The sequence below is a fragment of the Monodon monoceros genome, unplaced genomic scaffold (genome assembly GCF_005190385.1).
Source record: "Monodon monoceros isolate NGI ecotype Baffin Bay Population unplaced genomic scaffold, NGI_Narwhal_1 Super_Scaffold_16, whole genome shotgun sequence".
Taxonomy (NCBI): Eukaryota; Metazoa; Chordata; class Mammalia; order Artiodactyla; family Monodontidae; genus Monodon; species Monodon monoceros.
The window spans coordinates 91,910,493-91,935,767 of record NW_021703772.1 but is presented as its reverse complement, the minus strand read 5'-3'; the positions used below and the strand labels follow the sequence as shown (position 1 = coordinate 91,935,767).

At 41.0% G+C, this 25,275-nt stretch overlaps 1 protein-coding gene across 2 annotated transcripts in view; it reads left to right on the top strand.

Moving 5' to 3' along the window:
• The window catches only part of THSD7B (thrombospondin type 1 domain containing 7B), a 975,661-nt gene that overhangs the window by 573,276 nt on the left and 377,110 nt on the right, over positions 1 to 25,275 (top strand). For both annotated transcript variants that reach the window (XM_029224675.1, XM_029224674.1), the window contains one exon: positions 6,442 to 6,557. In XM_029224675.1, the coding sequence (XP_029080508.1) occupies positions 6,442 to 6,557 (116 nt within the window). The remainder of the gene's footprint in view (positions 1 to 6,441; positions 6,558 to 25,275) is intronic.

Here is a 25,275-nt window from a genome sequence, read left to right as displayed (position 1 = left end):
GCATATGCTTTTATTTGATAATCTACATAAGTAAGACTAAAATATTATTACAGTGAATAACCTCCAGTTTTACTCAGTTTTCCAACATAGAAAAATGAATTGCACAGATGTTTTCCCTAACACACACACACACACACACACACACACACACAGAGAGAGAGAAAGACATTGTTGATTACTTTTTGCACTTTTAATGAGGCTGGAGACTTAACAACCTAGTTTTAATTCTTACTGTATGTCTCCAAACGATCCTGCTAAACAAGAGGAGCCTGCATTGACTTAAGTAAAGTTAATTAAAATTCTTGAGGTTAATGAGATTAATTGAGCTAAGAAAATAATACCCAGTGTCCAGTGAAGCACATAGTGAAATAGTGAGATTATCAGCAAGAGAAAGTATCCTTTGCCTTGCCCTTTCAGAATAATATGCTTTTGCTCTTTTTTATGTGAAAGCTATTGCAGTGGAAAAAATGTCCCTCCATTTGTGAAATCCTTGGGGTGAGGCTAATGACAATAGAAAGAGGAAAGAAAAAGAAAATATCCTAAAGAAAGAGCGGCCTTCACAGTAGAAAAAAGAAGCATGTCTCCATGGATTGGATGGGCTATCGTAATATGTTTTATCTCTAAACCCACTGCACGGGGATGCACAGAATTCCTTGCAAGTTCTTGCTTCCCAGGGTTGGTGTTCTGGTTTCCACGTAATTGTATAGGTGAGAATGTTACCATAGCATGAGTAATAGAACTGAATCATATCAGAAAATGAGGACTAGCTAGGGCACAACTCAAACAGAAGTGAGAGCTTGTTGGGATATTTGGGGGATTTTGTTTGGTTTTGTTTCACTACCCAATGTGTATTTTTTCAGTTGTAGTGTGCAAAAAATAATAATGAAGATTTAAATCACACAACTCAAAGCCATCCAAAGGTCATGTAAAACACTTTCTGCCTTTCATGGGAAAACACTGGGCATTTGGTGAGATATAGTAATGGCGAGCTCCGTTTACACATTTAATGTTTAAAAAGTTGGCAGGTTGAGATGATCCCTCAGTCCCTGGGTTGGAGGACTGCTCCCGGAGATGGAGCACAGTGTCTGCCTCATGATTATGGACACATAACTGAGAAATGGCAGATCTTTGTAGCTCAGTTTGATGCATTTCAGCACAGGAACTAAAACCTACAGCGTGACCAAGAGGCAGTCATTATGAAATACTCCAGTGCAAGTCCAGGAAAATATATGTGTTGAAATGAAGTGTATTCACCCTTTTAACAAGAGTGTTGCCAATCTAGAATCAGAGTGTTGCACGAGAGCAGGAAGAATAAATTATGACAAAAGGCAAGAAGCCATACTGTGTTTACTCACTAAAACATGAATCCATATGTTACCCTGCTTTTTAAGGCTTCAATTTTGTTTTGAAAATGGCTGGATAAATTTGCCTAATATTCCCAGAGATTTGTCTTCAGCCTCCACAGCATAGAATACTTGTCAATCATTCACTTACTGTTACTAAATACTTACACAGCATTAAGATCTGGTATTTTTAAGATATGGTATGAGATGGAATTCTACCATCAAGGCATTCAAAATTAGTGTATGTATGACGCATGCCCATGTGCATGCACACACGCACAAACACACACACAGAAAACCAGCAACGCAGAAGATATCAAAAGGTTTTTCTTTTTAGTCAGTGACAATAAACAATACATAAAATAAACATTGTAGTGTTTAGAAGTGGAGGACACATAAGTTGCTAATAGTCAAGGAGAGTATTTTTGGAGATTAAGAGTAAATTTAGGAAAATTAGAAATGTAATAATCCGAACCAAGATGGCGGAGTAGAAGTACGTGCTCTCACTCCCTCTTGTGAGAACACCAGAATCACAACTAGCTGCTGGACAGTCATCGACAGGAAGACACTGGAACTCACCAAAAGAGACACCCCACATCCAAAGACAAAGGAGAAGCCACAATGAGATGGTAGGAGGTGCGCAATCACAATAAAATCAAATCCCATAACTGCTGGGTGGGTGACTCACAGACTGGAGAACATTTATACCACAGAAGTCCACCCACTGGAGTGAAGGTTCTGAGCCCCACATCAGGCTTCCCAGCCTGGGGGTCCGGCAACGGGAGGAGGAATTCGTAGAGAATCAGACTTTGAAGGCTAGTGGGATTTGATTGCAGGACTTCGACAGGGCTGGGGGAAACAGAGACTCCACTCTTGGAGGGCACACACAAAGTAGTGTGTGCATCGGGACCCAGGGGAAGGAGCAGTGACCCCATAGGAGACTAAACCAGACCTACCTGCTAGTGTTGGAGGGTCTCCTGCAGAGGCGGGGGGTGGCTCTGTCTCACCGTGAGGACAAGGACACTGGCAGCAGAAGTTCTGGGAAGTACTCCTTGGCGTGAGCCCTCCCAGAGTCTGCCATTAGCCACACCAAAGAGCCCGGGTAGACTCCAGTGTTGGGTCGCCTGAGGCCAAACACCCAACAGGGAGGGAGCCCAGCCCCACCCATCAGCAGTCAAGGGAATTAAAGTTTTACTGAGCTCTGCCCACCAGAGCAACAGCCAGCTCTACCCACCCCATCAGGAAACTTCCACAAGCCTCTTAGATAGCCTCATCCACCAGAGAGCAGACAGCAGAAGCAAGAACTACAATGCTGCAGCCTGTGGAACAAAAACCACATTCACAGAAAGATAGACAAGATGAAAAGGCAGAGGGCTATGTACCAGATGAAGGAACAAGATAAAACCCCAGAAAAACAACTAAATGAAGTGGAGATAGGCAACCTTCCAGAAAAAGAATTCAGAATAATGGTAGTGAAGATGATCCAGGACCTCGGAAAAACAATGGAGGCAAAGATGGAGAAGATGCAAGAAATGTTTAGCAAAGACCTAGAAGAATTAAAGAACAAACAAACAGAGATGAACAATACAATAACTGAAATGAAAACTACACTAAAAGGAATCAATAGCAGAATAACTGAGGCAGAAGAATGGATAAGTGACCTGGAAGACAGAATGGTGGAATTCACTGCTGCGGGACAGAATAAAGATAAAAGAATGAAAAGAAATGAAGACAGCCTAAGAGACCTCTGGGACAACAATGAGGCATCACCTCACACCAGTTAGAATGGGCATCATCAGAAAATCTACAAATAACAAATGCTGGAGAGGGTGTGGAGAAAAGGGAACCCTCTTGCACTGTTTGTGGGAATGGAAATTGATACAGCCACTATGGAGAACGGTATGGAGGTTCCTTAAAAAACTAAAAATAGAATTACCATATGATCCAGCAATCCCACTACTGGGCATATACCCAAAGAAAACCATAATTCAAAAAGACACATGCACCCCAATGTTCATTGCAGCACTATTTACAATAGCCAGGACATGGAAGCAACCTAAATGTCCATTGACCAACGAATGGATAGAGAAGTTGTGGTACATATATACAATGGAATATTACTCAGCCATTAAAAGAAACAAAATTGGGTCATTTGTTGAGATGTGGATGGATCTAGAGACTCTCATACAGAGTGAAGTAAGTCAGAAAGAGAGAAACAAACATCATATATTAACTCATGTATGTGGAACCTAGAAAAATGGTACAGATGAACTGGTTTGCAGGGCAGAAGTTGAGACACAGATGTAGAGAACAAACGTATGGACACCAAGGGGAGAAAGAGGCAGGGGATGGGGATGGTAATGTGATGAATTGGGTGATTGGGATTGACATGTATACACTGATGTGTATAAAATTGATGACTAATAAGAACCTGCTGTATAAAAAAATAAATAAAATTCAAAAATTAAAAAAAAAAAAGAAAACTCAGATGAGAGGTTGGGGTAAATGACTTTTCAAACCAATTTTAACCCTACAGTTCTGATTCTCATTTTTTAATTTATCTTTTATTGGTATGTACATTATCTCAAGAGTATAGATAGGACTATATACAAAAATAAATGTAATTTTGAAAGGTTGCATGCAAGTATATTTTAATTGAATCAACAACAACAAAAAAAGAAATGTGATGATCCTGGGAGAGGTAGACACCATGTAAATAGAAGGGAGGAGGAAGTTGAACCTCTAATGAAAAGGTCAACATTATTGGGAAAAGAAATGAACAAAAAGACAGTTTCACTCCTAAGAGAATATTTGGCACCTATCAGACCAGGGATCACATTTCAGGAAAGCCCTCAGTTCATGGTCTCTATAAAAGCAGTGTAACCTGAGCTTGACCTTTGCCATTGAGGGTATGATACCGTTTCTCACAGATAGAGAAAGGGCACCATGTCACGAAGAGTTGACATTGTGCCCAGTTAATATTTATTGTGAGTGCTGTTAATAAAGTATAAATTGAAAAGTAGGCAATATCAGTTCCCCAAAAGAGATTAACACCACACACACACAAAAATAAAAACAAAAACCAAGAGACACAAGAACACTTTGGGAGGTGTTGGATATGTCTGTTACCTTGATTGTGGAGATGGTATCACAGGTGTTTGCATATGTCCAAACTCATCAAATTATGCAAATAGGTGCAGTTCTTTCTGTATCAATTCTACCTCAATAAAGATATATCTAAAATGTTTTTAAAAAAAGAGATTAACACCTACTGCTAATTGAAGTGAACAAAGTCCCTGCAGAAAAAGCCACTCTCCCAGAAAGCCTGAAACCAAACCAGCACCGCAAGCATTTCTGAGCTATTTGTGGATGTCTGAGTGAGTGTGTCCTAGCTGGCTCCCTGCACCCCCAAGCCCTGCTGCCCCGCTGAGCACACAGGAAAATGACATTCCTCACGTTGTACTTTCACTTCCAGCTAGACACCAGGAGAGATTGGAGAGGAGATAGAATAAATAGCAGTTTAATTTAATTTTAGGAGCTTTCAGGGTACGAACACAGGACTTGGGAATGAGTTTAGTGTTTTTTGCTAGTTCTACTAAAGTATGACATAAATTTTCCTTACTAGAATATCTTGTTTAAATAATGCTATTTCCTCGAAAGACACTCTTTTTTCTTTCTATTTTTAGGTTCATTGATCTATTTGATAGACAGTTTTTTGTGTGTATTAAGGATGATTAATAATAATGCCACTAATTAATTTATTGATAATCAATACTTTATTAAATTACTAATAATTTAATTTACTTAATCCATGTGACTTTGGATCCATTACTTATTCTTTCAGCACCTCAGTTCATCATCTGAAAATGAAGACTATAATGCCTTTCACTGCTGTCCTTAGGAATAAATGAAAGAATGTGGGAAAAGCACTTCACTCACCACTGACTGTCCAATACCAAAGTTCATGCTCTCAGGCTTTATACACACTGCATCTCTGTGCTTTATAAGAAATTTATAGGAAAAAGAATTTTAAAATGCAAATATAAGTTGCAGAGTGCTTTCCTGTTTTTCCTCTTAGCATATCGCTGTTTTATAAGATAATAAATGTGGATTTTAGCCCCCTGCACTCATAAAAATAAGCAGATAAGCATGCAAATAAAAACAAAAACTTGGGCTTCCCTGGTGGCGCAGTGGTTGGGAGTCTGCCTGCAGATGCAGGGGACGCGGGTTCGTGCCCCAATCCGGGAAGATCCCACGTGCCGCGGAGCGGCTGGGCCCGTGAGCCATGGCCGCTGAGCCTGCGCGTCCGGAGCCTATGCTCCGCAATGGGAGAGACCACAGCAGTGAGAGGCCCGCATACCGCAAAAAAAAAAAACAAAAAAAACTTGCTTGCCATTTTCTGAGACTTTAGTTCTTCCAAGTGATTATGAATCCACTGACTACGTTCCTCCCAAGTCTGAATATTACATTATCAGCAAAGTATCAGAATTGAAATGTTTCGCTTGTTAGTGTGTTTGTTATTTGCAAACAAACATACTATGCTCATGTCTTGCTTATTCTAACTCATCAATTTACATGTTCTAAAAAGACACCTGCCAATTACTTCAATATTCTAAAATCATGTTAATTATCAAATATGTATATTATTTTCAGGGGTCTTCACTGTTTTTTGTTTCCCAGTATATCCACATGTTGCCTTGTACAATATCACTGAATTGATGTATTACCCTGGATAAAACACTTTTCAAAAAATATATCAGATTTGTCCACTCTGAAAAAAATCAAATGTTATCTGAATTCATGCAATGGGGAGAAATTCACTTAGGATTTGTCTTTCATTGGTTTCAGCGATTGTTATTCCTTTCCTGGTCTAGTGAAAAATATTTTGGTCTCTGGATCAAGAGAGATGAAGTCTGTTTTGTGCTCTGCCTCTGGCTCTGAGCCCTTGGGCAAGTAGCTTCTCCTCCTGGGTCTTTCTTCCCACGTCTGTAAAAGGAACAACAGGGTCTCAGTGTTTTCAGTTCTGAAATCCTATGGTTCTAGGCTAAACCACTTACCTTCTCCAGGAAATATTGATCTGGTCTCTTCACATTGGCAGATGTCCGGAATCTACTCGGCCAGAAACAGTACGCCCTTGCCTGCTCCCGTGCAAAAAAGACTGTCTTGTGACCGCCTTCAGTGAGTGGACGCCCTGCCCAAGGCTGTGCCAACCAGGTAGGTGGACGCTATTTTCTTAGTGTTTTCTTTCCTTCCTGATCTCCTGAATGCCTCTCCCACTGCTAAATAAGCGAGAGATGGTGGTATGGGGGCTCCCTTCCTTTCCATTTGCATGTCACCCTGGGAGCAAAGTTTGTAACATTTGTAAATGAAGTCTTGGATTTCCAGATCCATTAAGATTTGGCAGGGAAAACATATTACGTGCCATTATTTTACAGGTGTGCGTTGTAGGGGTCCTCATCTTCTATTAACCCTGTTGTGGCATTTTGAACAGCCATTCAAACGTGGTTCCTTATAAAGCATGAATACCATCACAGTTCCTTTGTGGCTCCTGTGTGCTTAAGCCTGACTCCAGGTATCTTCATTAGAATGTAGGGCCTTAAACACTATATGCACATCACTGATAAATATAAGTCTATAGAAGAATAGGGGCCAATACATTAAAAAGTGTTGAACAGGTACAGACATTGGCAATATATGATTTCTATTTCTTTACTCTTAACGGTGATGCTTTATACATCTGGGTGTATTTGGAGTGCTGTGATTCAGGATACTTAATAGCTAAGTCCTAATAAACACACAGGAGAACCTTTGTAAAATTATTGCCTTTCTTAGAACAGGTCTTTTCCCCTACACTTATTTCAGTCCCGTGATGGAGCTAGTCCATGTGGAGATCCAAAACCTCCTAGTCCAAAGTTCCGTTCTGGCCTAAGACCTAAACTTCATAACTTGGTCCATTTCCCCTAGTCTGACACCCTAGCCTTGGTCCTATGGATCATACCACTGTCATAGCAAGAAAAGGCACATCCAGGAAAAGGAAGGATGGAAGAATATTGACCCTAGTGCTCAGAGTAAAATGAGTCTCATCCACACCTCCCTGGCCTTGTCTTGGCTGTCACGTCCTCTCAAGCACGGCCTGGCTCTCACTGTATCTCTGCACTAGCCTCCTGCAAGAAGGGAGAGGGAAGCATGCAGTTCTGTGAAGAGACAACCTGCCACAAAGATTGAGATTACTAACACTTTTCCTCGGAAAATTCCGGCCCTGTGCATCTAGGATCCCCCAGTTGCTCTTTGACTCCCACATCTTCGTGGCGGTGGCATGACAATATAGCCAATATTGACACAGATCTGCCTGCCACTTCAAACCGCCTCTCAGTGATTGTCAAGGGGGTTATGACAGCTCTTGGAGATGGTCATCATCGGTATCTTGTATTTCAGTGATGGGGCACCTGCATAAGGTTTTCTAACTGCCATTTCAACTGTCCTTTGTCAGTGTTAACCGAGTAGCATCCAGTAAACTTTGCTTATGGAGAGAATCAGAACTAAATGTGTGGAATACAAAAGAGCTTTGAAAATACAGTGGAATATTTATCTGATCTTTTGAGGGGTGGAGATAGCAATCTCTTCCAGAGGCACTCCAAAACTTATTTTCTTAAATGAAAATTCAAAGTGATTGATATGGATAAACAGGGTTTGTAGAGTAGCCAGGGGAATGTCATTTCCAGACAGAGTAGGACAGAAAAGCTGTGATCTCTATTCTGAACCATTTGAAAGGTAACATCTAGCAGGTTGGCTTTTGAAATTTTAATAGTAATGTACCTGCAAAACATTCAAGCTCTTAAAGATAAACATTGGGAAAATGCAAGAAGATAAAATAATCTATGATGATGGAGGTTTATTGAAGTTCAGCTATTTCTTTTAGTTTCGTCCTCATAAGAGCTTAACATAATTCTTCTGTTAAATGGTTTTAAGAAAGGAAAAGGCTGAATTAAAAAGAATACCCTACTGTCAGCCAGATATTGGTGTTAGAGCTGTCAGGGTCCCCTGACACTTAAGGAGGCATATTAGTTCTTTTGAGCCCATGTGCCCCAGTGGCCAGAGATTACTTCAGCTACTGCTATTGCATGCATTCTATATTCGAGAAAATTCTCTCTGCTGCATGAGCATCTTCTCCTAGTGCTGCCTAAGGATGGAGGAATCATAGGGCATGTGAAATAATTGCTCTTCCAGCAATTTTAGATTTTACTACAACTTCCAGGGATTCAACTAGTTATTTAAATGGTTAGCATTGTAATGAAAATAGTTTTAAGCCTCTGTGGTCTCTTTTTACCTCCAATTGTTTAAGCCTAGATAATTCTTTTCACAGCCTGGCAGCCAGCAACCGGGAGGAGCATTGATTCAGTTTTCAGGTTTCTTCCAGCTTTCCGCTTCAATACTGTTTACCCTCGTGTTTAGTTTATACTTTGGGACCAATATTTTTTTAAATAACTATGGGTTAATTAGGGGAGATGATGTTAGGGAGGAGATTATAGGAGGAAATGGTACCGCTAAATCTATGGTTCTCAAACTTTATTGATTCTGAATCACCTGGAAGCATTATTAAAATGCAGATTTTCGACTCCATGACTAGATATTCTGACTCAGTAACTATGGGATGTTTCCAAACATTTGTGTTGTAAGAAGCTGAATGGTGATGTATTTCCTCCCTTAAGATAAAAAAGGATCATAGACCCATGAACAAGTGCTACTTGAACTCTGGGCATACAGCCTGTTTTTCAGCTTCTTGAATGCATCATATTCTTCCCGGCTCAAGCATGGTAGAGTATGACGGCTAAGAACAGAGGTGCTGGAGCCAGATGGCCAGGATTTTGAGTCCCAAGGTTAGCTCTGTGACAGTGGCTGCATTACTTAATCTCTCTGTGCCTCAGTTTCCTCATCTGTGAAACAGAGTTAATAACCACACCTACATATAAGGAAAGTACTTAGAGCCCTCAGTGCCTTGTGTGGGGTAGGCATGGGGCAGGCAATTCTATCGTCGTTCCAAGCCTTTGCACCTGCCCTGTGTGGTGCTGGAGCTGTGTTCAGCTGCGCTTCCTTCTTGGTCCTCTGACCTCTAGATCAGCAGGGACCTGCTATAGCAGCCTTTCCCCAGGAACGTTGTGTTCATCTCCTAGACAGCAGTAGACCCTCCCCATGCACTTTACTGACTAGGTCATCCCACAGCATCCTGTTGCCTTTGCTAGAGTTGCCTTTGCTAGAGTGTACGTCCACAAGTGCAGGGACCACTTCTGTCATCTTCACCACTAGATCCTCTAAACCCAGCATAGTAAAAGGTATAGTTGTCACTCAATTAATAGTTTTTGAATGGACAGATGTCCTGTGAAGAGAGAGAAGAGTGTGGTTTTGAATCCAGGCAGTAGATTCTCTGTTCTCGGGAAGATCCTTCAAAAGATACTTTGGGAAATAGTGTTTTAAAGCAGTACTGGTCAAAATGAAATGCTTTTACAAGTCCCTGGGGGATCTAATTAAAATGTAAGTTCTAATTCAGTATACCTGGACCTGGAATTAGACCTTTCTACAAGCTCCAAGGTGATAACCTGTATGTTGATTACAAAGCTCCAGGTAGAGGTGGGGTTAGGCATTTTTTAGCAAGGCAATGACATGGTCAAAGTTATAAAGTGAAAAGAGTGGACTAGGGACAGACCAACAGGTGGGGACACAGGTAGATTGGGGTGTGGGGTGGAGTGAAGTGGCTTAACCTAAACTGAGAGATCAAGAGAAGGATGGGCCTGAGTAGGTGGCAACCTCCACTAATGAGGATGGGGGAACTCTTTTGCACCTGTGGTTTCAGGTTGAGTCATCAAAGTGGAGAAGAGCTTATACTCCTAGTCCCTAAATTTGGCTGCACAATGGAATCACCTAGAGATTTCTTAAATATCCCAATGCATGGGGCCTACTCCAAGGTATTACGATTTAATAGGTTTTTGGTATGACCAGGGAATCACTTGATTATGTGAATCCCAAACCAAATCCATTCTAAACCTCTCAGAAAGCCAAGGTGGTTTCCCAGGGGCAGAGTGTACCAGGAGTGATTTGTGTGTTAGTAATGGGTGAGTTCTATGAGGTTTTATTTGCTTCTGGCTGTGTTCATGATCTAAAAATCCTTACAACTTAAAAGTATTCTCAAGCCATGAACAATCTCTAGCTAGTGGCTAGCCTTGCTTCCTGTCTTCTTATTCCTGTTCATCTGAGTCTCTCCTTAAAGGATGAATGGTGGTCCCACATTCTTCGAAGAAAATCAAATAGCTATCAAGGCTGTGGCGCTCCTGTGGACTCTCCAAATTTTAAGTTCCAGCAAAAAATTAGCCAAATGATCAAGAACCATTCTTTGGTGATGTTCTTACTAATTTCTCTATTCTTCCTTCAGCCTATAACGCAAATACCTGCATAACTACTCAATACCGTTTGCCTAATAATAGCTACAGTTTGTTCATTGTAGAGGTAGCCCCATGGGGTTTTTTCAATACACAGATGCCTCACCTCATCCTACGTTAGAATCTCTTCACGTTGAAGGGAACTTTGCAGTATTAAAACTCACCATAAGTGACTCTTACACGTGGGCAGGGATGAGGCACGCTCATTTAGTGCTTTATCCTTTCAGGGTATCTTCAAATACATTTATCAATTATCATTGATAATTGTTTGCCTGGGTAATATTGGAAATTAATTATCTTGGCCACTGATCTCACAACTATCACATTTAATGTTTTTACTTTAAAGTCACAAATCAGTACTGATTTTCCAAGATTTCTCTCAAGCTACCTTTAAAGGAGCTCACTTTATATTTTCAACATTTAATAATACAAATTTCAGACATCTACATAAATTAATATAACGGTAATATAAAATATTACTGATTAATAGAATGCACTCTTACGCAGCCATCACCAAGTAAAAATTACCATCAGCTCATGGCCACCCTTGTTTTGCTTGTTTTACTGTTATCCCCCTTTTTACTGCCAGTGGCTAATTTTGTCATGATTCCCAGATGTGTATATCACTTCCGTGGAAGGGAAAAATATGTCAGAGGTGAAGTTATTAGACACTTGAGTAGATAAAATGTGGCATATTCAAAATAGGTCTTTCTGTAAATTCCTAGAAACCATGGAGCTAATGATTAATTATTTGTCAGTCTTAATAATTTAAGGCTGAGGGAGCTCCTTTAACTTTCATCTCTAAGGGGCCTGCTGGCGAGCAGTGTCATGGTAATAGGAAGGCCGAAGGCGAACTACTGCTGGGAATTGCTAGGCAACTTTATTTGGTGGGATCCTTTGCTCCTGCGTCGAACCTCCTGGAGTTACGTCTTGAGTTTCCAGTGTCAAAGACAGTAATGCTTTTTTAATGTCCAGGTGGTGTACCCTTTAGTGGTTAAGAACATGGCACCTCAAGTTAGACTTCCTTGGTTCACATCCGATCTTCGCTGTACAAGTCGTATTAGATGCACTTTAAACTTCGTTGTGCTGCAGTTTTCTCCTTTGTAAAATGAGGTAATATTGGCACCCAACTCATAGGATTAAATGAGAATAGGACACATGGCAGCAATTTTGATGTTGATGATGGTGATGTAAGTTCCTTAAGACTGGGGAACTTGTGTCTTTTGTTTTGTTGCTATCCTGCATTATCTAGTCATCCATGTGCTGGTATAATGCACTTGTTTCCATGTCTGTATTTTTCTTAGATTATAAAATCTAGAAGGCACATGATGGGTGTTTAGTAATTGTTGTTGAATGAATGACTAAATGAACTCCATATCTGTCCTACTACCAGCTCTAACTCCTAAAGATTTTGCTTCCATTTAGATGAAATCAAAGCATTAACAGAGTGTTCAGTGCGTCCAGGCCAATTAGAGGAAAAGGTATTGGTCATTCAGAATGTCAAATAGGTCAAAAATCACCTTTCTCCCACTCCAAGGCATACTAACATCAGCCTCTCTCTTTACTTACTCCTTTCAAGTGCATATGGTCCCTTCCTTCCCCCCTAAGGCCCATCATCTATACTTTTCTCCACCTGGGAAATAGAGGATGGAGTACTAATTTATACCCAAAGAATGAAGAGTCGGGACTTCCCTGGTGGCGCAGTGGTTAAGAATCTGCCTGCCAGTGCAGGGACACGGGTTCGAGCCCTGGTCCAGGAAGATACCACTTGCCGCGGAGCAACTAAGCCCCTGCACCGCAACTACTGAGCCTGCACTCTAGAGCCCGCAAGCCACAACTGCTGAAGCCTGCCCGCCTAGAGCCTGTGCTCCGCAACAAGAGAAGCCACCGTAATGAGAAGCCTGCACATCGCAACTAAGAGTAGCCCCCACTCGCCACAACTAGAGAAAGCCCACGTGCAGCAACGAAGACTCAACGCAGCCAAAAATAAATAAATTAATTAATTTTTTAAAATCTTAGGAATTGTTTAAAAAAACAAAAAAAGAATGAGGAGTCTCTTGTGTTTGAGTAATGAAGATTTGGGTCCTGGAACACCAGCCCCCAAAATAGTGTTGAAGGCAATATAATCATCTAATGACTTTCCTTGAGAAAGTGACTTAATTTAAATCTAAGTTACAACCTCTATAAGTTTTGGATGTTTTCTATTCCCAAGTGTTTTTGAAAAACTAAATAAAATAAGATGTGTATCTTACATATACATCCCAAGCCACAACCCCAATACACAGAGTATAGGTGCCTTTGTTTTTATAGGCTCCATTGGGGAGGATGTGCCCCCGTTAGTCTATAATTTAAAGCCTAGAGATCACTACATAGCCCCAGTACCCAGAACACCACTGGGTTATGAGGGGAGCTGCTGCTCAGAGGGCGGGGCTTTTAATGGGCGTTACCTACACCCCTCGCTCAGAGCAAATATTAGTCCACTTAATAGCTGACTGGGTCGCCTTCTCAGTCCACACTCTTCCTCCTACCCTCTAGCCCCCCTTCTTTCTGGACCAGAGATTGATGTGTATTTACAGGGACCTGGAGTTCACAGTATCGCCAGCTGGGATTTTTCTTTACTTCCTCCAGTGGCCCCAGGTGGTAGATCTAGAGCCAGGGTTGGAATCCAGATTTCTCTGACCTGAGAGACTGCCTGTTTTCATGCCACAACAAGCCCTGTTTTCACAGAGGCACAGCTCATCTTGCTTGTTTACTAGCAATTCAAGGATTCAGAGCCAGGTACTCTCAAACCTGAGGCACAGGCTCTGTACAGCACAGATCTGTCACACAGAGATTTCACGTGTGCTCTCTCATTGACCATCAGGGCAGTTTTGTGATAAAGGAACAGCCGTTCTCTTAGTCCTATTCCATAAAAGAAGCAACGGGATCTTCAAGGGAAGCCCTCCTGGCCACCTCGTCCAACGGGAGCAAAGACCAGGTCCAAATACCCAGTTTAAATTAAACTTGCTACACTGCTTTGCCTGGTGAGCCTGTAAAGTTACAGGAAAAAAATCCAGACAAGTTCAAATGCTTATTGCTAAAAGCCTGTAACTTCTACTTTGCTTCACATCACTGCCTCTTCCTATCAAAGTGATAATAGCTATAATTTATTGACATACATTGTCCTATTTGTTACCTCATGTCTATATGGAAAGGACTATTACGACTCCATCTTACATAGGAGGACATAGAGGCTTAGCTGTGGGTCCCAAGATTGCAAAACGAATAAATGGCAAAAGCACGAGGAAGCCTAGGCTCTTGACCACTCATTCGGTAGCAGGTATTTGCTGAACCATCACTGTGTTCTAGACGCTGTGTTAAGTACTGTAAGTATAGGTGTAAAGTGGTGAGGAAAACACACACAGCCCTCTGCTGTGGTGAGTGCTGTCTAGTGACGGAAGATGGAGGCATCGGATATATAATTGCCTAAATGAATATGCAGTTACAAAATATAGTATGTGCTCTGCAGAGATTCAAGGAGCTATAAGAAAAGGTAGTGAGGAAAATCAGAATTCCACTGTGCCTAGAGTATCTTTCTCATCTCTACTCATTGCCCGTCTTACCAGATGTAAAGCCCTACCTTCTCCAGAGAACTTGTTCTGATCCTTCTGCTGGAAATAACCACTTCTCACTCCTGGGTCTCATAACGCTGTCTGAATGGCTTGCATTCTCACTCTTGGTAAACGTGTTTTGGGTCCCTCCGAATAGACACGAAGTCTTTGAGAGCTAAACCGTTTTCAGTTTTCTTTCCCAAAATGCCTCATAAGAAACTTAAAACAGAATAGAATTCAGTATATCTGTGTCAAATAAATGGATGCTAGTTAGAACTTACGTGCTTAAGCAAAACCTAACAGACTGCTAAAAGGAAAGGTGATCTGCCTTTACAACTGAATATCTTTTGTAACACGTGATGATGGCGGCAATAGAAGATGTGGGATTTCGGGAATCAAATCTGTCTCTGGTTTCCTGGCAAATGTGGTTAAAGTGGAAACACATTCCGTCCCTTGTATTCATTCATTCATTCACTCACTCATTCATTCAGTCATTCTTTTGTGCAGTCAGTCTGTTCTTTTGGTTATTAATATTTCAGTGAAGTCGTATGGGTATCTTAAGGGAAGCAAAGGCTATTTGATTGCTAATTCCTAAAAGTAATTTCCTACTGGAACTCCACATTTTAACTGAGGTCATCAACTGAGGCAATATGTCTATAGGAAGTGCATTAAAGTCATAGAGTCTTTTTAATATATGACTGAAGGGTATAATGTTGAAATGCAGAATTATGGTCATGTGCAGTCTTTCAGTGGCCTGGATTGTTTAAGGGGTAAAACTTAGAATAGTTTGAACAAGTTTCTAAAAGTGTGGCCCATGGAATTCTAGCTCAGAATTACCTGGAATGCTTGTTAAAACCCTAAGAGATTCTGATTTTGAAGTCAGGATTTGGGCCTCCAAATCTGCATTTTCAAACCAACTGCCTTAGTCATTTTAAGAAACATTAACCTTTGAGGACCACTGACCTGTAGAAATATTTAATTTAACTATGAGCCAATGGATTCTTTAAAAAAGGTGTAACTTCCCTCTACAGTATTGTTCTAATCAAGTCTATTTTGGTTTTCAAGAATCAAAGGTTTTTCTGTGAAGCTTTCCAATCTACAGTAAGTAAAAAGAGGCTTATTGGGAAGTTAGAACAGGAAATCTCACAGATGTCCGAAAATAAGAAAAAGAAAATTTATGGACGTATAATAACTAGAAATGCAAACAGGAGCTGAGGGTTCTCTCTTCAACTGTCAGAATCAGTGTGATTCTTCCATCTCTGCTTCTCTGTGTATACCTGCTGTCCTGCCCCTTCTAACAGGCTTCCTTTGAATCTCTGCTCTCATAAGTAGCAGTTATAGAGCCCAAGAATGGCTCTCTAGTCCTTACGCTACAAAACACCAGGGAAGTCAAGAACCCAGCACCCATAGAAGCTTCCTTCCCTTCAGGGTCTTTATTCGGCTTACCAAGTAAGCGAGTCTGATGGCCCAGTTTGTGTCAGATTGGTCCTTCAATCACGCAGCAGCCCGTGGATTCATCAGCCCCCTTCAGGTCAGGAGGCATCTGGAAGGGGAAGGGGACAGTGGTGCTGGAAGGCAGCAGGAACCGATAGGGACACTGATTGTTCACCGCTGAGACCAGCCTCTCCAGGACACCCATGCTCAGCCCTTTGGGAGAGAACTCAGACCCTGACTCCCTTCACTTCCTTAGGTTTCTGTCCATCCCTCTCAGTGCTGAACTATATAGGCAGAGGAGTGCAGAACCTGCCCGCCTGCCTCCACCACAAACATCATCCTCTTTTCACTTCAAAGTTTCAGCTCAGGAAGAGAGCTGTCGTAAATTAAGTAGAAATCTAGAAAAGGAAAATGAAGCTCCAGGGGTTATAAATGCAGTCGAATGACAGCTTCATGTAGAACAGAAACTGGGAGGAGGGAGAAGGCACTCACCCTGGGCGTGATCTGAGCCAGAAAGTTTACTTCAAACAAACAAAATATGGAGTCTCCGTGTACTTTGAATTCATATCAAAATACGTATGCTATTGTTCCTATCCATTGTCTATCGTAAACAGTGTTGTCTTGGCTGTCTTTTAAAAAAAAAGCGGGGCTTCCCTGGTGGCACAGTGAGAGTCCGCCTGCCGATGCAGGGGACACGGGTTCGTGCCTCGGTCCGGGAAGATCCCGCGTGCCGCGGAGCAGCTGGGCCCGTGAGCCATGGCTGCTGAGCCTGCGCGTCCGGAGCCTGTGCTCCGCAACGGGAGAGGCCACAAAAGTGAGAGGCCCGCGTACAGCAAAAAAAAAAAAAAAAAAAAAAAAAAAAAAGCTAACATACCAAACAAAATCAAATCAATAAAAAAGCAAACAAAAGAATCGAATGTAGATTTGATGCATGAGGTTCTTCTGTCTTTTACGCCTGGAATCCACTGTTATGCCTTCTAGTCTGCATCTAAAAGTTGCTTTCAAACACTATTTCTCTTCATTCAACAGTCAAGCTACATTACCATAAATAAATCCTGTGGCTTACATGGATGTTCATAATGGTTTATTGTTAGCAAAAGTCTGTGTTTCCTTGAATGTGAATGCTCTTTGTTGTCAAAATGTTTTTACTTCCGGCTGGTTTCTTTCTCATATCTCTAGAATTCTCTTCAGACAGTACAGTGCAACACAATGTAATCCTTATTTCCCTATAGAGGTGAATGAGTTGCCTTTCAGAAATCAAGGTACCCATTCTAATTAGAAGTTTATTTTTAGACTTTCAGTGTACTTTCTACAAAGAAATAGAATAAATTAGTTTTGCTTTAGCTGGAGTGTTACTTTCAGTTTATTAAATAGTTTTCTACAATTAAAAAGAATGAATTAATTATTTTTCACTTCCTTGGCTTTGGTCCAATTTTAAGATGACTTTCAATGAAAGCGTGGTTTCAGGAGGTTTTGACTCATTGGTTTTTGACTCATGGTGGTAGATTTATGAATGATTTAATTTGTATTACTAAAACAAAGCCTAGAGTTAGAGTTAAATGTTGTGATCTTAATATGTCAACTTGGAACTACAGATTTTATAAGTCAGCTTGCTCCCTAGGGTTTTCTTATCCTATGTGAAGAGGCTACCTCAGCAATAGTTGCTCAGTTGAGAATACCCACGTTGTCCTCTGATTCATACTTTGCCTTCCTTGGGTAAATTGTAGGATTTGTGAGTACCCAAGCCCAAGCCACAAAAATTGTTAATTTTATAAACAGAAGATACTTAGTGCTGTGTATGTGTGTATGTGTGTGTGTGTGTGTGTGTGTGTGCGCACATATGTGTGAGGAGAAAATGAGAGAGAGGGAGAAAGAGAGAGAGACACACTCTTCTAGCAGGACAATAATAGAGTTTAGTAAATATATATTGTATTACATTGCATGGAACATGAAATAACATTTTACGTGACCAACAAGCTCACATGGGGTTTTAGACTTTGAGTGGGGGTGTCTATCTTTTCTCATCTATTTTCCCCCTCCCAAATTCAGTAACAATTGAGTTCGTCAAAGCAGAGGGAGATCAAAATATTAGCTCATTCTCAACCCTAGAATTAGACAGACTTGGGCTTCCCTGGTGGTGCGGTGGTTGAGAGTCCACCTGCCGATGCAGGGGACACGGGTTCGTGCCCCGGTCCGGGAAGATCCCACATGCCACGGAGCGGCTGGGCCCGTGAGCCATGGCCGTTGAGCCTGCGCGTCCGGAGCCTGTGCTCTGCAATGGGAGAGGCCACACAACAGTGAGAGGCCTGCATACCGCAAAAAAAAAAAAAAAAAAAAGAGAAAAGAATTAGACAGACTTAACTACCAGATCACAGCCCCTGCTGGACACCTAAAAACTTGAATGAGTCTGGTTAAAAACAGATCAGAATACGTGCATCCTCCGAGCAGATGTATCCCGAAGAAAGAGAAGGCGAGAGAAAGAAGAGCCATGTCTGTACACTTCTTTCTCACAAAGTCATGATTTAGGGGCCACTTATCCTTCCCAAAGGAGACATAAGTACGGGAGGTAGAGAGGGTCCAGGGATGATGAGGGCTGTAGAAGTGGACCTCCCCTCACATGGTCGAAATCATCAGGAGGCTCCACCCTCACCGTCTCTTTCTAATGGGCGACTTTGTGAACTCAAGCCCTACCTTCCACTGTTTAAATTCCTGTGGTTATGCTCGCCTCCTTTCTTTTTAAAAAAAAATTTTTTTTTGGCCGTGCCGTGCAGCTTGTTGGATCTTAGTTCCTCAACTAGGGATTGAACCCGGACCCTCAGCAGTGAAAGCGTGCAGTCCTAACCACTGGACCACCAGGGAATTCCCTGGCCTCCTTTCTGACCAAGCTTGTTCTACCTTGCTCAGACTTTCATTTGCTATTCCTTCTCCCTAAAGTGTTCTTCTCCCAGCCTTTAGCATGGGTACCTTTCGATCAACGCTTTGTTTTCAGTTCAAATGCCATATCTCAGAGAGTCTTTGTCTGACTACCTTAGAAATCACCTTCTTCCCCTTCTCTTTCTTGTTCATCACCCCGTGTTAGTTTCCTCACTGCACTGCCCAGTCTCCCAGCTAGAACATAAGCTCTCTGTCTTGTCCACTGTTTAGAAACACATAAACTCTTTGTCTTGTTCACTGTTTAGAAACTCATAAGCTCTTTGTCTTGTTCACTGTTTAGAAACACTGAAACGCTGCCACAAAGTAAGTGCCTGAAGGGTTATTGAATGAATGATAATGGACGAAGGTATCATTCATTCAGGGAAGCTTTGCATAGGGCTGACTCTACCAAGTTTTGTGCCAACTGCTAGTAGCATTAAGATGAATAAGATGAGGTTACTTTAATCGGGGGGCTTTTTATTAGGGGATTCAAGTATGTAAACATATTCTTTTATAACAAGAATGAGCACAGGGTATTAAATAGCCAGGAGGAGGGTGTCTTGCTTTAGCTAAGTGGTTAGAGGAGACAAGATTTGGTAGATCAGGAGTTTCCAGGTTAACATGGACTACAAGTATCTTAAAGATAGAAGAGGGGATGTGTGTGAAGAGGCTTGGCAGCATGAAAATCCATTTTAATTAAACGAGTTACAGGTAGCTTGTGATGCTTGAGTTGTATAGTTCATATGGGAGAGTGATAAGAAATAGGGCTAGAGAGACATACAGGAGCCAGCTCATGAAGAGATTTGTGCCTTTCTAAGAAGTATGGACATTACCTGGAATTCTGATAGACAAGTTAAATTTTAAGCATGGGTGTGATAAAATCAGACTCGTGTTTTAGGGGAAAAAAAATAGTACAGAAAATAATGAAGTTAAACAGCATTGGAAACCATTGGGAAAAGTATGAGGCTATTCAATTATCTGGCCAAGAAATGAGGAGAATCTGTTTTCTTGAATAAAAATAAAATGTGTAGGTAAGCGTATAAATTTCCATAACTCAACATTGTTTAATAGCATATCTTCATGACCCGGAGTGGACTGAGTTCTTCGCCCATCCTGTGGAGTTCACGTAACTGGATTATTATGTAAATCCTTTCTGGCTCAAGATATTTCAGTGCTAAGAGAGAAACACACAGTAAGCAACTGTCAACTCCAGGATGGAGCAAACCCTTCCTAGTCACCTCTCTGAGTATATACTTCCAAGGAGGAAAATGAGCCCAAAGACAAAGAGGTTTTCACTAATTCACCACATTACCATCATCTGTTCTTATCAGGGACCAGCAATATAATTTGCAGGGCCCAGTGCAAAACGAAAACGTGAGTGCCTTGCTCAAAACTTACTAACACTTTTTAGCTGCAGGAGAGCATTAAACCAAGAGCCGCACTGAGCCTGTGTGAACCCGCACGGATCATATGCCCATGATGCTGGTCCTGGTGCTCATAGGCTTCCACTAGGGGCCAAGGATCCTAACTGACTTGGAGTTTTGATTCCTGGGAACAGTTGTCATACCCCGTGACTATGACATTAACCCAGATTATTGGATTACCGTTGTATTGGATTGCAATTCTTGCAGGTGGCTGAGAATGTTGAAGGAGCAGAGGGATTTGCAAAAAAGTGGGGGAGGGTGACAGCAAAGCAAAGCAGGTAAGAACACAGGCTCAGGACCCAGACTGCTTGGGTTTCACGTCTTCTCTCTATCACTTTACTGGCACCTTGGACAAGGTACCAAACCTCTCGGTGCCTCCATTTTCTGACCTGAAAAATGGGAATGATGAGAGTAACTGTGGTTTAGGATTGTTATGAGGATTGAGTTGATTCATGTAAAACACTTGGCAAGTGAATGAAACATGGTAAGTGCTTGGGTCTTTTTTCTTCTTCTTCTTCTTCTTTTTTTTTATTTTTTTAATTTTTGCGGTATGCGGGCCCCTCACTGTTGTGGCCTCTCCCGTTGCAGAGCACAGGCTCCAGGCGCACAGGCTTAGCGGCCATGGCTCATGGGCCCAGCTGCTCCGTGGCATGTGGGATCTTCCCGGACCGGGGCACAAACCCGCGTCCCCTGCATCGGCAGGCAGACTCTCAACCACTGCGCCACCAGGGAAGCCCTTTTCTTATTATTTTGGAGATTGTATTCTGAAGAGTGAAGCTTACTTGGTTCCGTGTAATGCAAATATTACCATTCAGGGTACGGTTTGTCATTCAGTGAGCAGAAATACTTAATTTCAATGTAGTTAAATTTACCAATCATTTACTTTATGATTTTCATTTTTGTGTTTTAAGATATTTTTTCCTATCCCAAAGACATAAAGTTTCCCTATCTTTACCTTTGGAAAATTTTACATATGTCTGTAATAATTCATTTTATGTATGATATTAGATAAGAATACAATTTCTTTTTCCATGTGGAGGCACTGACCTTTTCTATCTTCCCTTTACACCCCAGTATACCCAGTGATCTAGCCACTCTTGTCTCCCTTTTTCTTTCTGGAATTTGACTCTGGGCCTTTGCAAATATTATTCAGTCTGCCTAGACTTCTCTTTCCTTACATATTATACAGATGACCCCCCCAACCTCCTTCATGTTCCAGCTCATATATTCCCTTTTCATTGAGGCTTTTAAGTTTAAAATTACCCCCTAACACACACACACACATTCCCTAGCACTCCCTTCCACATTTTGCTTTGTTCTGTTTTGTTTTTTGGCTTTTTGCACATCATTTAATTGCCATATGAAACACTAAATATTTGACACTTATTTTGTATTTGTCTCCCTCCACTAGAATGTAAAGTCTATGAGTACAGGAATAATGTTTTTCTTTTGCTGTATTCTCAATTTCTAGAACAGTATCTCCTCCCTAGAGGATTTCACTATTCCACTTCCAGAATAATCCAGAACACCTTATGAACAGTTATGTCTTGTGTATTCTTCTTCCAGAGAGAATAGTGAACATTCCAGCTCCACATGTATATTAATTGTAGGCATCTGTTTAGCAAATCTCTGGGTGACTTCTTTTTTTTCTATTCCTTCTAGAACCAGGGCCAAGACAGACAAGCACCCCACTTTTCTCTCTGTCAAAACAGGTGATTTCCCAGTCCACACACTAAGGGATTCAGGCCTTTTGCGCGTGTGCGTGTGTGTGTGTGTGTGTGTGTGTGTGTAGGGGAGAATACTCTGGCCAGAGGCTTTGTCTCTTGTTCCCTGATTTATGACATCCATTAAAAGCCAGGCTCTTACCATCAGCAATGGAGAAATTTTCCCAAAAGCCAGTACTCCAAAATTTTTCCTTAATGTCCAATTTTTAAACAATGCATTCATAAAATATTTTTAACTCATTTCAAAGAGAAATGCAAAGGAAACAAAAAGAAAAGGAGGAGGCTCCTATAGGACATATCAGCCAATTGTAGCCCAGTTAACAACTGGACCCAAATTTCAGCTCAATGACATTTGGGTGTTTATAAGTATTTTAGGGTAATTGGTATTAATATTTCTATGTATGATAGTGTTCCTATGGTTTTGTTTAAAAAAGAGCCCTTATCTTTTATACATCTGTCCTGAAATATTTACAGATGAAATTATATGATGTCAGAATGTTCTTTGAAATGATTTGGGTGTGAATAAGTGGGTAGGGGCATATAAGTGGGTAGGGGCATAGATGAAACCAGCTTGGCATGTAATTACTGCAGCTGATGGTTGGGTACATTGGGTGTATTTAATATGTTTGAAAATTTCCAAAATTTAAAAAGATAAACATTTTCAAATGAATTAAAAAACAAACTTCTCCAGCAATCTGTTATTTTTCTATGCCAGCAGAGTTTCTCCAGACATGTTCTCTGCCTCATGGGTAGAAACTAATATCTCCAACTTCCCTTTTAAGAAAATAAATATTTGGTCGATGTTTATATGTTCATGCAGACATGACCGTCACTCATTCATCCTTTTATTTATTCAGCAATCATTCATTAGTTGTCTACCAGGTTTTACATGCTACAACAAGACCTGAGGAGGCTTACTGTTTGGAGGCAGAAAGAGGCAAGAAGACAATAGGATACAGCGCAGATTCTGTAGAAGCAGAGGGAAGGAGGCATGGCGGGAGGGCCCCTTGGCTGAGGGTTGGGTGGGAAAGACTTGAAAGAGATGATCCTCTCTTGGGTCTCAAAGAAAGCTGAGGGGTTATATAGATGAAGAGGGAGAGGAAATGCACTTACCCTATCCTCCACACTAACCTGTCTACCACACTAACCTGTCTACCAGTTAACAATTTTATGTACTTACCGGATGCCAAACGCTGAACTAACACCTTTACATCCATCGCTTTATCTAATTCTTCTTCTTCAAAGTCCCAAAGAAGGTATTCTAATTATTTCCCTTTGCGACACCAGGAGATAAGTAATTTTCCCAAGTTCACAAACCTGGGATTCTAGATTCCCTGATTCTAAAGTTAGTGTTGTTATTCCATCAACACTTAGCCAAAAAAGGAATTTCGAAATGTAGTGACTTTAGGTTGACACTGCAAAACAAAACAGCAAGACGGGTGATAGCATGTACCTCATGCGTAAAAGGGATAATTAGTGTTAATATTTATAGTTGAATGAAAAACTTTATTTCAGTCGGTTTGCCTTCACACTTATTTTTCTTTAACTTGTTTTACCATGATCCCCAAACCAAAAAGTTTAATATCATAACTGATATTAATGTGTGATTGACTCCCCACAGGTTACATTTCAGGTAAATTAATTTTTACATGTAGACACATCCTGGAAAGGGTGTTGCAAAAAGTTGCAGAAACCAGGATTTATGTGGTTGAGCCATCACGAGCGATGGTGCATTTACAACATAGCAGACTCCATCCATACAGCAAATGGCCAAGTGATACATTTCACTCTTGTAAAAAGTTTGGAGGATCTGAGGTTCTGAAGTTTCTAGCTGAAGTTTCTATCTCTGAAGCCTCTGAAGTTTGTGCCCCGAGTTGTGTTCTTACTATGCTATGAAACATGAGCTTGACCTGGAAACCCTTCTGTCCTTTAGCTGTCAGCACAATGCTGGGCATGAATAGCATCCTTTCATGCCCATGAAAGCGTAAAGCATTAACGGGATAGGGCAGCATGTATTTATCTAAAAGTATTTTTCTAATATATAAATCTGGATCCATGCCTAATAATGATGGCAACATCTTGAGCTTGTATCTTAGATGACATCTGTGCCCCCCAAAAGCCTGCCTGGATACAGTGCAATATGGCGTTGCAGTGTAGTTTAGTCTTAATGCTGACGGAGTGGAACACATTAGGTAGCCCTGTGGCAGGCAGCCTCTAGACATTTCATCTGCTAAAACGAAAAGGGGTCAGGTTGAGGGGAAGATAAATCCCCGTCATTCCCTCACACACTGGCAAAAAGAAAAGACAAGTGCAACACGTCATTATAGTGTTGTTACCCCTCCTCCTTTATAGCACACATTTCCAATTATACACCTTATGACATACTTAGCTAGAGGGCAGTTTGCATTTTTTAAATGTGCTGAGAGCAGTAATGATTTAGCTGGTGCTCATTTGTTTTCTGTTGCTTGGTTAAGCATGCTGCATTATCTTTCCTATTTTACATATTGGACAAATATGAGATGCTAGCTCTCCAAGAGCTAAATCAACGGTTCTCTGCCCTGGAGATTTTTTTAAATAGATGGTTGCTTGGGCTCCACCCATGAGATATTCTGATTTAAATGGTTTGGATTGAGGGGTGTTAGGAGTCTATAAAAGCACCCTTTCAGATTCTAATATGCAGCCAGGGTTAAGGACCACATGGACTAAACTGACAGCTAGATTAACTATGTAAGAGTTAGTTTCGATATTTAGAGAGAGGAAGGGCCGGTCACTATTTGTAAGGTTAGCTCTCCAAATTGGAGATGTTTTAAGTGCCTTGGTGGTTGAGGATAGGAAGTAGAGGACACTGGAGATAGTCCCTAGAAATTAGAACTATTGCCTATAGGCTTCCGTGAGTGCCTGCCTTAGAAGGAAAATGTCTACTTGCCTTGACTGTCATCCTGATGGTTTATGCAGATACAAACATGAGTTGCTTCTTTTGAAATCTGTGTTAAAGGCTTGCATTAAGCTTAGTGGCCATATATATCTGTGGCTTAGTGGCCACATATATATCTGTATGTGTGTGTGTATATATATAAAATTTACAAAATGCTTTAAATCTCATTCAATTAGGCATTCCTAGCAACTATCCTGTGAGTTGGCTCAACAGTATTACCCACATAGGACAAGCAAGAAAATTGAAGCTCTAAAAGTTAAGTGCAGTGCCCAAGGTCATACAGCAATTTGGTAATGAGCTGGGCTTAGAAATCAGAGCCTTGGAGGACTTGTCTATTTCCAGAGCCATTGAATTTGGCCTCTGTTGCAAAGTGAATGATGATTATGAAAATTTAAGAATATAGAATACATTTTCTCAGGCAACATTTCAAAATGAAAGACGTATTTGAGTATCCTGGAACCTTCTTTTTTTTTAACATTCC